The 11,370-nt window shown below is 40.9% G+C and overlaps 2 protein-coding genes across 2 annotated transcripts; both read left to right on the top strand.

Annotated features, from left to right (window-relative positions):
- Positions 1 to 150: 150 nt before the first annotated feature.
- LOC109476691 (mucin-5AC-like) lies at positions 151 to 9,397 on the top strand. The gene is made up of 12 exons (XM_019777697.1): positions 151 to 363; positions 1,116 to 1,228; positions 1,662 to 1,722; positions 2,643 to 2,715; positions 3,240 to 3,319; positions 3,755 to 3,979; positions 4,093 to 4,297; positions 4,791 to 4,915; positions 5,431 to 5,610; positions 6,341 to 6,745; positions 7,318 to 8,757; positions 9,321 to 9,397. Exons 1-12 carry the CDS (start codon positions 327 to 329, stop codon positions 9,395 to 9,397), a joined length of 3,021 nt encoding a protein of 1,006 aa, XP_019633256.1. The 5' UTR covers positions 151 to 326.
- Positions 9,359 to 10,974, top strand: LOC109476763. The gene is made up of 3 exons (XM_019777782.1): positions 9,359 to 10,221; positions 10,409 to 10,438; positions 10,868 to 10,974. The coding sequence occupies exons 1-3, from the start codon at positions 9,397 to 9,399 to the stop codon at positions 10,955 to 10,957; spliced, it is 945 nt and encodes a 314-aa protein (XP_019633341.1). The 5' UTR covers positions 9,359 to 9,396; the 3' UTR covers positions 10,958 to 10,974.
- Positions 10,975 to 11,370: the final 396 nt, after the last annotated feature.

Raw genomic sequence — 11,370 nt, 5'->3', positions numbered from 1 at the left:
AATTATACAAATTTGTGTCCCAAATTTATAAAATTAATATAAAGCGTAGGGTTATACCTTCTATACTGTTGGCTAATTTTTGCTAAGCACAAAATATACGTTTTTAGACAGAAAATGTCGTAATTAATCATTTCCTGCCGTTTTGCGGCAGGTTACTTGAGGTCAACCTCGTATGGCGGGATAATGTTGGCCTCTTGCAGCTTGGCTTGGTAGATTTTGTAGTTCCAGAGCGAAAAATGTGACAATTTTAGCGAGTTTTGTGCCGTTTAGGAGCATGTAACCACCGTCTAGATGTACGTGATAGTGACCTGCAGTGACAGAGAGACATGATTTTGCCATCTGATGTCGCAAGGCTTGTCCTTGGTGAGTTTGTTTGCAAGTAAATTTAGCAAATATTTTTATCGTGAAGTGGTGGGGGAGGGGTGCTAGTGGGTGGTATGGTTTTACATGCATGATTATGAATTATGATAAATTATTATTGAAAAATCGCCCATCCACGTTCTGCTTCCATGAATGTGTCGTAGATAATCATCATAATTTTTGCAGGCTTTGAGGGAGATTATATTTTTTGTTATGCCCCTCCCCAAAGTGACATTTGTGACATAGCGTTAACACAAGAAGTTTTGTTGACAAACTTTGTAATCTTAATTTCTGCATTTTTTAGGCCATTGTGATGGTAGAGAAGGAATTGATATAAAAATAGGCCAATTATAGATTGTCGCTGATTCTTGCCAGTTATTAATTTCTGTGGAACCTGCAATTTCTGTGGAATTTTTAAAACTGTATCAAAGCACAAAAGTTTCCTACAAAAAATGTTCATGTGACAGAAACTTACTTTCACTTTTCTGTGCAATTATCTCAATTTATGGTTGGCGCTAAAACAGCCCACAACAGGCACACTCAGTTTTTGGTGCCACCACAAAATACAAAAATGTAAACAACTTTTTGACACACTAGTATTATTAGTAAGGTGTAATATTCTGGCACCTCCGCTTCCTGAATGGCACTTAGCTGCAATGGAGTATGGATCATTAAACTTCCATTGCAAGAGAAATGACCAGAAAATTGACTATTATTATTATATAGTGTATAATATTTACTTTCCCTTACAATAGGTTACCTGTGTGAGGAGGGTTTGGTGAGGAGTCGACAGGTGTTCCTGGAGGAGAGTCCTCACCTGGCAGAGATCAGACAGACGGCAGCTCAGGGACACCAGGTGTATATACAGGTGTGAGGACGAACATAGAAGACTTCTATGTTATATCAAGGAGCTTTAAATTAATTTTCAACCTCCTTGGTAATATGCATGGACTAAGCCCATGTTGTTTTGTTTAGTCCTAGCAAAAAAATGTTGTGTTTCCTGGCCAACCCTAGAAAAAAAATGCAGACCCTTTTCTTTTTTTTGTGGACCTCTGCAAGGGACATAAATTTTTCGAGCTGAACTTTTCTAGCTCCATGATCTTACACCTGAGTGATGAAACGTTATACAATTGGTTTTCCAATATTAAATTCATAATGAAAGTGTCCTCAACCAATCTTTACTTTGTTAAACTGTATTGTATAAGTTGGATCACTACATAGAGATCGCCAAAGTCTAATAAAAATAGAAAGAAAAAAGATTCCTTTGTTACTCACACTCCCTATCACATTCTTTATTCTAGCCTGTTCTTGGAAAGGACTTGAAGGGCATTTTGGAGGAGTATGCTGCCATCAAGACACAAGGTAGGAACAGGAAAGGTTTCTGTATCTGTATGGCCTGGTTTATCCAGTATAACTGCCCTTCGGTGCAACACAGCCTGCCACAGCATACAGGAGTTATATATTAAAATAAGAGACGAAACAAGAACAATGCAAGTACATGTATTTAATTGCCAGTTACTCATCAATACATAGAGATAAAGACTTCTGCTGAATTAAGATACTGATATTACTCATTGACTTTGCATGTGATGATGGCCAGTCTTGCTAACCAATGTATCAATGTTAGTCGCCTTTCTTATATCAAGTTTCCCTTTATATGTACAGTGTACAAACTACAGAGATATGCAGTGCAAACATGATTGATATACAGTCAGTGTTTTCTAGGTGCAGAGTTGCACATTCAAAAATATTTTTAGGTGCAAATCTTGAGAATGCTGTGCAATTTGCACATTGCACCTGGGTAGTGATGCATACTGGTTCACTGGACTTGGATCCGGACTTGTAAGGATGTTTAGGTTCAAGTCCAAAAAAAACTAAAAGTCAAGAACAGAGTCCGGACTTATTACCATAAAAGACCATTTCACATACCCCTTTTTTTTCCAAACCACCTAAAACCTTCCGTAGATTGTAAAATCTTTGCTGCAAAATGAAGAAAACATTGCCATCGGGCATCGTCAAGTACCGGCCTCCATGTTATGTGGCCAAAGTTTCACCCAGACAACATTGCAAGGTTGCCAACATGCAATTTTGTATATGACATGGGTTTAGGTCCGAACTTACAAGTCCGGAACTGAACCTAAACCTCTGGACTTGAATCTGGACCTGAACCTAAAATTGGGTTTAGGTATGCATCACTACACCTGGGTGCCCTGTGGATGGATACATGATCAGAAATATAGTTGAAGTGTTGATAAGTTTGTTATTATGACATGTGTTTTCAGATGAACTACAGGAGGGAAACAATGTACTGGGACTGCTGTGGAAGAAACTGGACACTGTTGTGTCACAGATCAGGTGAGCAGGAGTCAAAAACATGGTCCTGGCAGTTACATGCCGATAGCTAATGATGATGATGAGTACAATTTGAAGTACTCTGTTATCATCTCCTCCAACTACAGCATCTCAATGACAGTTCCCTACATGTATGTTCCTTACTACTTCGAGTGTCCACATCACTTTCACACCTACAAAACTGTAATATTTTTGATGTAGTTCAAAACTTCATTTACTGTACGGGCAAATCCTCCTGTAATTTATCTTGGTTTTATCCACCTTGTATGTATCTTGTCAATGTGTTTTATACTCATTGTATATTTTTGAGTAGAAGGTGTTATAATATAAGAAAATTTTGCTTTTTGCCCAATACTCAATAAATATATGACGTTTTGTTAATTGATAAAAAAAATACAATTTGAAAATACATGTATAGGCATTCATATTCATGTCTTACACGTTTTTTTGCAAGTAGACAGGCAGTGTAACATTTTGCATCTTTCAGTTGAAAGTTAGCCAAATAATTCTATCATTTTGTATTTCAGGCATTATAAGGGCCCCCAAACTGGTCAGTCTTCCAGTTTCCATGGCAGTTCACACCCAAAACAATCCTCCAGCCAATCACGTAAGACCTACTGTTTGATCCTATTGTATAACAGTTACTGCGTAGCCAATCACGTAAGACCTACTGTATGATCCTATTGTATAACAGTTACTGCGTAGCCAATCACGTAAGACCTACTGTATGATCCTATTGTATAACAGTTACTGCGTAGCCAATCACGTAAGACCTACTGTATGATCCTATTGTATAACAGTTACTGCGTAGCCAATCACGTAAGACCTACTGTATGATCCTATTGTATAACAGTTACTGCGGAGCCAATCACGTAAGACCTACTGTTTGATCCTATTGTATAACTGGAAACTTGAAAGAAAGTTGCTCCTTGTAATTTCATCAGTTGAAAACAGTCTGGTCTTTTCTTAAATGCAGTGTTTTGTAATGTTCATTGTCTTAAAATTGTATTCAGTCTTTGCCTCATAAAACTCTGCCTTCCAGACCGCACCTTCAACCTGATGACCAACATGCGGAGGAACCACCTGCAGAGGGGACAGGTGCAGGCTGCACCTGCTGCAGCTGTAGTCAGAGCACCTGTGACATCTGCGCCTGTGACAACAGTGGTGGTAAACAGAGATGGACAGCAGCAGCTGGTGACATCTGCCCCTGGCGCAGGACTTACTGCACCTGTGCAAACTGCACCTGCGCAAACACCGTCTTGTGCAGGTGAATTATGCAAGCCTCAAAAATGTTCCATGTTGTTCTTTTATATACAAATCATGTAGGTCCATTGACTGCGTGAAACAGTCTAGTGTACATTATGCATTTACATTCCACAGTGCCTGTTACAACTGCAGCACCTGTTACAACTGCAGCACCTGTGACACCTGCAGCACCTGTGACACCTGCAGCACCTGTGACAACCGCAGCGCCTGTCACAACTGCAACTGCAGCACCTGTGACAACTCCTGTCAAGAACTTCCTACAGAATCAGGAAGGTTCAGAGAAGGACTTTTCGCATGCCAGGTCCCCCAAAAGAAAAAGGTTTGTTCTTTAAACTCCTATCAATCAGTATTAGCCTTTGTGTAGAAAGTATACAGTCTATATTTTGGATTGACGTCGATAAATATTTTTTTCCACATTGTCAGCTACTGTTGATGTAGCAGAATTTCCTACACATGTTACCATAGTAAGGTTCCCACAATAATTTTTTCACAGCATAGGGGTCAGGTGCAAAAGAACAACTTTTTTGTGGCACAAGCCACGCATTGAGTCCCAAAGGCATAACCACAGTAGGGGTCTGATATTCTAAAATAAAATGTTTCAACTCATAACCCTATGAGGCACCATTTCCTGCTTATTAAGTTATTGGGGGACAAATTTTATCTTACCCCTGCAAATTTTATCTTCTTTTATCTAAGTTTTTAAAGTCTACTGAAGAAGACCAGCGTGACTGGTCGAAAGCTCTAGGTGAGAGCAACTCCTTTTGTTGGAACAAGTTTTAACTTCAAACATGATTTTTTTTCCCTGTGTGTAGAGCTGCACCAAAGCGTCTGACGGCTGTCCCAGAGCTACAGAAGCCTGTGGAGTACCTACTGAACAGTGACGACCTGTTAGAAAAACTGGCACACACTATCGGGAGAGTCCACTTTGGCCAAGACGGTACAGACTCAAGTTTATTTGAATACTGCTATGGTGCAGAGAAGTGCCATATTGTGTACATGGCTTGTGCATTTTACGTTGTCAAGTACTGTAAGTCACTTTATATTTGTGGTAGCAAAAGTTTAAAATGGACATGTTCGTGGAACTATGTTTGCAGTGGTGGCAGAAGCAGAAGAAAGAAAGTCGGCGAATTATTTTTTTGCGGTAATGATAAATTTGTGGTACAGAAGCAAAAAAACGCAAATAAATCGCGACTTACAGTACATAGTGTTTATGGCTTTATATTCTCTAATGTTAGCTCAGTGTAGAATATGCTTCTTTCGGACTTACTTGTTGATAATATGGAAGTAATTCGCATTCTTTTTCAATGTTTTCTGTTATGCTAGACTCAGGTGCATGAAAGTTGCCTCAGTTGAGGGCCAGAAATTGTCAGATTCGAAGTTGTCATCACTTTTTTGTTGTTGTTGCATTTTTACATTGTCGAGTATTTTGCTTGTCATTTGTTTGTACATTAGGTGAAGAACAGGAACAGAAACAGGAAGCGAGCAAGACAGAAAGTGTTTCTGTCCCTGCCACCCCCTCCGCACCCCCTGCCCCCGGGGAGCCCGAGGTGGGACCCCTCCCCCTCCCCGCCGGGGAGATCTCCAACATCCTGGACGAGTTCAGCGACCTTTTTGACATGCTGGGAAACATTGGTATGGTACCTAGTACATTTTTGACATGCTGGGAAACATTGGTATGATACCTTGTACATGCTGGGAAACATTAGTATGATACCTTGTACCTTTTTGACATGCTGGGAAACATTGGTATGATACCTTGTACCCTTTTGACATCCTGGAAAACATTGGTATGATACCTTGTACATGCTGGGACACATTGATATGATACAATGTACCTTCCTTGTACCTTTTTTACATGCTGGGAAACATTGGTATGATACCTTGTACCTTTTTGACATGCTGGGAAACATTGGTATGACACCTTGTTTTTATCCTGCACCAAAAAGAGCTTATCTTATTATTATTAATATTAAGTTTATGAATGATATGATGAAATGAAATTTTGGGGAAAAACAAGAATGTCATCAGGATTTTAATTTCTTTCTCATTGTGATTTTTTTCTCATTGGACTTTTTTCTTGTTAGGCTTTTTTCTCATTGTGCTTTTTTCTCATTGGCCTTTTTTTCTCATTGGTCTTTTTTTCTCATTGTGATTTTTTCTCATTGTACTTTTTCTCATTGGGCTTTTCTTATTGGGCTTTTTGCTCATTGGGCTTTTCTTTCTGATTTGGCTTTTGTATGTTATCAGCTCAAATTTCATGTTGGTTCAAAATTGCAAAAAGTTTTCCTGAATTTCTACTTTAAGTTGCAGCTGTCTAAGCAGCAGCTACACATGTAATTGTTTTTTTTTTCAACATTTTCAGAGACTCCAGTCAGCGGTCCAAAAGGCGCACAAGAACGCAGGGCGGACAGGTCCAACACTCCCATCAGCCTCTCTGATGCCTTAGACTGGTCCGACATCGGCGTGCCCGAAGAACAACTTCCGCCAACCTCGGCCGAAGCGAACACAGACACACGCAGCACAACACAACCAAACAGTACTGCTCTGCAAAACATCTGTAGTACCACAGCGCCACCTACTGTACTTTCTGGCACTGCAGCACCTACAACCAGACCTGTTGGTAGTGTGGTGTTACAGCCCCCCACAGTGTCTGTGTGCTGTCCCCCAGCTGTAGTGAACAGCACAGCTACAGCTGTACTGGTGAACAGCACAGCTGCAGGTGTACAGCACATCCAGTCACAGCAGCCAGCACAGCTTACAACTACAGGTGATTGGCATCTCTTGATTTCATCGTAGCTGATACTCAAGTACAAATGTATATATATATAGGAATGCATATAGATACACTAAAGTCTTGTATTAAATCAAGGACAGAGAAATTGGTGGCGTCTTAACTTAAAGGCAGTATCAAGAACAGAAGCCAGTATTATTTTCTAAAAGAACACATTTTTATTGATACAAAATCAACCAAATTTGTAAAATTTAGTTTCAGATTAAAAAGGATTGAACTACATTATTTATAATCCAGTAACTTAAAAAGTAGTGCCCCTCCATGGATTATTGCTGAAGATCTTGGTCATTTTTTTACTTAAATTTAGGAAAATTCAGATATTAAGGCAAAAAATTGATGAACAACTAGTTAACCACTCACACAGTACAAACCTTATTTTCAAGATATTGTAACAGCTGCTTCATTTCTTTTAGGTCAAAAATAGTATCTACAGAACCACAACAATTGCTTGAGTGTTTGAATGTACATGTACCACATTGTTTTAATTTAAGCTTGTGTAGGTGTGTACCTGTACTTCATGTGTTTTGTCTATTTTTCCCCTTCTGCAGTTCCAGTCTTGTTGCAGGCCCAGCCCTTAGCAACAGTGGCCCCGCCTCAAGTCATCGCTGTGCCGCGAGGGATGGCAGTCATACAACAGAACAACCCCACATCTATCCCCTCTTCCTCCAATAGTAACGTGGCTTGCATCTCACTGGTCGGTGGAACAGTGCTGCAGTTAGCCCCTGGCCAGCAAGGGGTCTCTTCAACAACAAGAAGCAACACGATTTTTACTACTAATACACAAACCGTGCCCACCACTCAACCTAACAGGCAAACTCGAATAAGTGTGGTTCCAAAACCAGCCCCGGGAAAGAGGCCCCTTCCGAAGACGGCCATTTCCGCTACGCATTTTCCGGCGCCATCGCCCGCGAAATACGCCACGAAGCAGCTAACAGTAAGAGAACAGGACGCAAAACCCCTTCAGGGGATAGTGCTCCCCAGTCCCGGAAAGGATACAAGCCCGGGAACGTTGTCCAACCAGGCGAGCTTGAGCGGTCGGGTGAAAACTGCCCATGTCCGGATCCTCGATTTCGGTGGTGGTGAAGAGACAGAGTCCTCTCCTTCCCCCTCCTCCCAACCAGCAAACCAGGGCAGAGTACACTGGCTGAAACAGGCCAGCCAGCCAAAACGAGCTAATAAACAGGTTAAATCGACAGTTACAGGCAGGAGGAAGCTAAGAAGCCCAGCCCAGGCTGTATCCCCGGCACCCCAGCAGGCTGCAGCTTCAGCTATCGCAGCCGTAGACGTAGTAGAGAGGCAGCTTGTGTTCGTAGAACAGCAAACTTCGGGTAGTACTGGTCAAGTCAATAAGGTAACAAGCTACCCTGGGAAAGCTCAGGACCCAGTCAGCAGTAGTGTTCACGTTGTGAACAAAAACGTGCCTGTCTTGTGCGAAAAACAGAGCGTGAGTCGAGCCGAACGCGTAGTAGAAAACTTGGACATTGCCGCTTCGGTCGAGATCTCTCAGAGTCGCGGGGCTAACAGCAGAGGAAGGGTACAGGAAACTGACGAGGCCTTTGTTCCAGCGGCATGCAGCCCACCCAAGGACACCAAAACAACGGCGGCTCAACTACCAAGGTCAACTAGGTTAACACAAGCAAACACGAAAGACAGAATTAGAAAACAGAAAGAGAATCTACAGAGAGAAAACAAACTTGCAACCAGGACGAAACACAGGAAAGACACGTGCCTGAAAACGGAGATGTTTGATCCCGTTAACCCGGATAGCCCGTCGACTAGTAGAACGTTAGCAGCAGAAACGTTGGTGAGCCTCGCCACTGCGATCACTCTACACTCAGGCACTGCAGATGATGCATTGGACGACCAGCAAAATGGAAGACCCACAGCAAGCGACTTACAGAGAATAGAGACAGCTACCTCTGACAACACCTCACATACAGGCACTGTGGATTGTACAACGGACAGACAGAAAACTGGTACAGCTACAGGTATATATTATTTTGAATTTGATCTTTATTTGCAAAATCATGCCCAAAGGCTAATTGCTTGTTAACTGTCAAAGAAAGTAAGTAGGAGATATACAACAACTACATGTGTATATACTACGTTTGCTATTATGGGGTTTGACTTTTTCTTTAAAGGCAGTGGATAATGAATTGACCCACGTTCTGCATAATGAGGTAGAAGGAAGTACTCTCCAAGCAGAGGTTTGGGTTTGGCATATTTTTTACATTTTTTAGGCTTTTTTATCCAGCCCTTTTTTTGGCACTGGTATCTTTTTGGGGGTTGGCGTAAAACCCCCAAACCTCTGCTTGGAGATGGGGAAATTGTGGCAGCTGTTTAAAATAATCTGTTTCTGTCAGTCTCATAGTGAGGACACTGGCTAATAAAATGTGTTTCATGTATTGAACAGTTTTATCGTACTGTTGGTATTGTATTTTGTATTGATAATATTCTTTAAGATTTTGAACTGTAAAAAGGCAGCAATTCAGCCTTTTACTTAGGCTGCCACAGACTTTTAACCTGTATTTTTATGTGAATAATAAACCAGTCATCGTCATCATCATCATGCCAATATCTCTCCTACAGGTACAGAAAGCAGGGCAGCAGACAGGAGTAAAAGTGTAATGGCCACATCTCTAGAAAAAGAAACAAGAACTGAGGCGCTGAAACCTAAGCAGCAACAGCAAAAAAGAGATGTCATGGTCACGGACGCAAAGTCTCAGGAAGCACAGGAGAATGGGACAGCATCCGTTAACAGCACAGTTGGACAGCACGAAAACAACACAGCTGTCCTGTCAAGGACACAGCACCGTGGAACAGCTGGTGTGGACAGCACGATCAGAACTGCTACAGCCAACAGCACTCCAAAGATTAGTTCCACAAACAAAACAACGAGTGCTGTCACCGATAACAAAGACACTGCGATAGGGGAAGAACCAAAAGCAAGTAGTGGTGCTGCTAAGACATCTACAAGTGAGAAAGGAGTGCTCAGGACAGAGACGATTAAAAACAGTGAAAACTCATCAGAAAAAATGCAAAAAGAGAAACATACCGGGAAGCATGTCACCTTTTTGGAGGAAAAAAATGTAGGCAGGGGCACTGATGACGATTTACAGCCTGAATTGGATAGACCAGAGGCTCAGGATAGTGTACCTCATATCAGTGAAGTGCAGAAGAAGATTGCTAGTCAAAAAGGCCCGGGTGTTTTCAATGACTCTTTCAAGACACCGTCACAACGATCAGGAAAGGAGGAAAAAACAGACTTGAAACCACAAGATGGTCGAGCGACCCTGCAATCCAGAGAAAACGCTGAGAACAGTTCAACGGAAAGAAGAGTGGAAGAAGGGAATGAGAGAGCAGATGGAAAGAGGGATGTGAGCAGATCAAACCCTGTGATTGTAGAGATAAGAGGAGAGAAGAGAGGAAGGAGTGATAGTGTTGACACAAAGGTAGGTTAAAAATAATGCAGGTGGTATTTAAAATAAAGGTCAGCAAAATATTTCCAACAAATGTTATATATTTTAAAGGAAAGTTGCTTTAGTAAACATTACTTTGAATTTAAAGCAATTCAGGTTTTCATTGACTGTTTAACATAATTCTGTTGTATTTATTTGTTTGTTTGTTTGTTTCTTACAGCCTGGCAAAAGATCAAAGACACACAAACAGGTACAGTTATTACAATATTGCTCTCTTTTCTTCAATTTGTCATGAAATTGAAACGGTATGCCCATGGCATGACCTATTATGTTTACCTCTGCAGAAGGAAAACATCTTGTTTTTGCTCCATTTCTTCTTCCTCTTCTTCTTCTTGTCCAAAAAAAGGTCAATGACCTGAACCAGATGTCTGTCACCATGGTAACTGGTGCTGTAGCAGACACTCTGTAGTGTTGGGTTACATTATGTAGCAGGACAGGAGTTGGAGGGACTGCTCACTTTATATTATATATGAAATTATAATCTGTTTGAGTAATACGATAAAGAGAGCAATAGTTTGGTAAGCTAGAACATGTGACGGTAAAAATTATGCATTTGCTTTGCAAATGTAGTAGTTGCAAATATTTTCTCTAACTGTTCCAACTTTCATGTCAATTTCAGAAAACAAAAGGTGGCAGGCATGGAAAGCTGAAATTCCCAGCCAACTTGGATGTGGACAGTTTTCTGTCCAAAATCCACAATGGGAGCTGAACGGGGTCTGCAGATGGGAGCTGAAGGAGTCTGCAGATGAAGCTGGTCCAATGGGACATTAGGCCATGCCAATTTGATTTGTTGTTTCTCGGATTCGCCCTGTCCATTTTTTTATGATTTGCAAAGAAAAAAAGAAGAGATTTTAGGTTCCAAATCAACTGCAAAATGTTTGTTTGTTTGTTTATTGGTTCGCATATATTTTAAAAAAAACAATGCTTAATGAAAGACATATTTTGGCCCCAATGGTTGAAGAATGTCATTTTCTTCCTAGTTGTTAAAAGTTGTTCAATGTAATAATGCAGCTTCGTTTCATTAAAAGGTCAAAATCTATTGTTTTAATTATAAACCAGCTTCATGGCTCATATTGTAACATTTCCGGCTATCATGGGGTGCCTTGGCCTGTTTTTTTTGTC

The sequence above is a fragment of the Branchiostoma belcheri genome, unplaced genomic scaffold (genome assembly GCF_001625305.1).
Source record: "Branchiostoma belcheri isolate BF01 breed outbred unplaced genomic scaffold, Haploidv18h27 scaffold39, whole genome shotgun sequence".
Classification (NCBI taxonomy): domain Eukaryota; kingdom Metazoa; phylum Chordata; class Leptocardii; order Amphioxiformes; family Branchiostomatidae; genus Branchiostoma; species Branchiostoma belcheri.
This window is presented reverse-complemented; position numbering and strand designations above follow the sequence as displayed.

Coding starts and splice junctions, on each gene's coding strand:
- LOC109476691 (XM_019777697.1), top strand. CDS start 327: ATGATTTTGCCATCTGATGTCGCAAGGCTTGTCCTTG. Junction 364..1,115: donor TGTCGCAAGGCTTGTCCTTG/GTGAGTTTGTTT, acceptor CCCTTACAATAG/GTTACCTGTGTGAGGAGGGT. Junction 3,980..4,092: donor GCAAACACCGTCTTGTGCAG/GTGAATTATGCA, acceptor TACATTCCACAG/TGCCTGTTACAACTGCAGCA.
- LOC109476763 (XM_019777782.1), top strand. CDS start 9,397: ATGGCCACATCTCTAGAAAAAGAAACAAGAACTGAGGCGCTGAAACCT. Junction 10,222..10,408: donor GTGATAGTGTTGACACAAAG/GTAGGTTAAAAA, acceptor TGTTTCTTACAG/CCTGGCAAAAGATCAAAGAC. Junction 10,439..10,867: donor GATCAAAGACACACAAACAG/GTACAGTTATTA, acceptor TGTCAATTTCAG/AAAACAAAAGGTGGCAGGCA.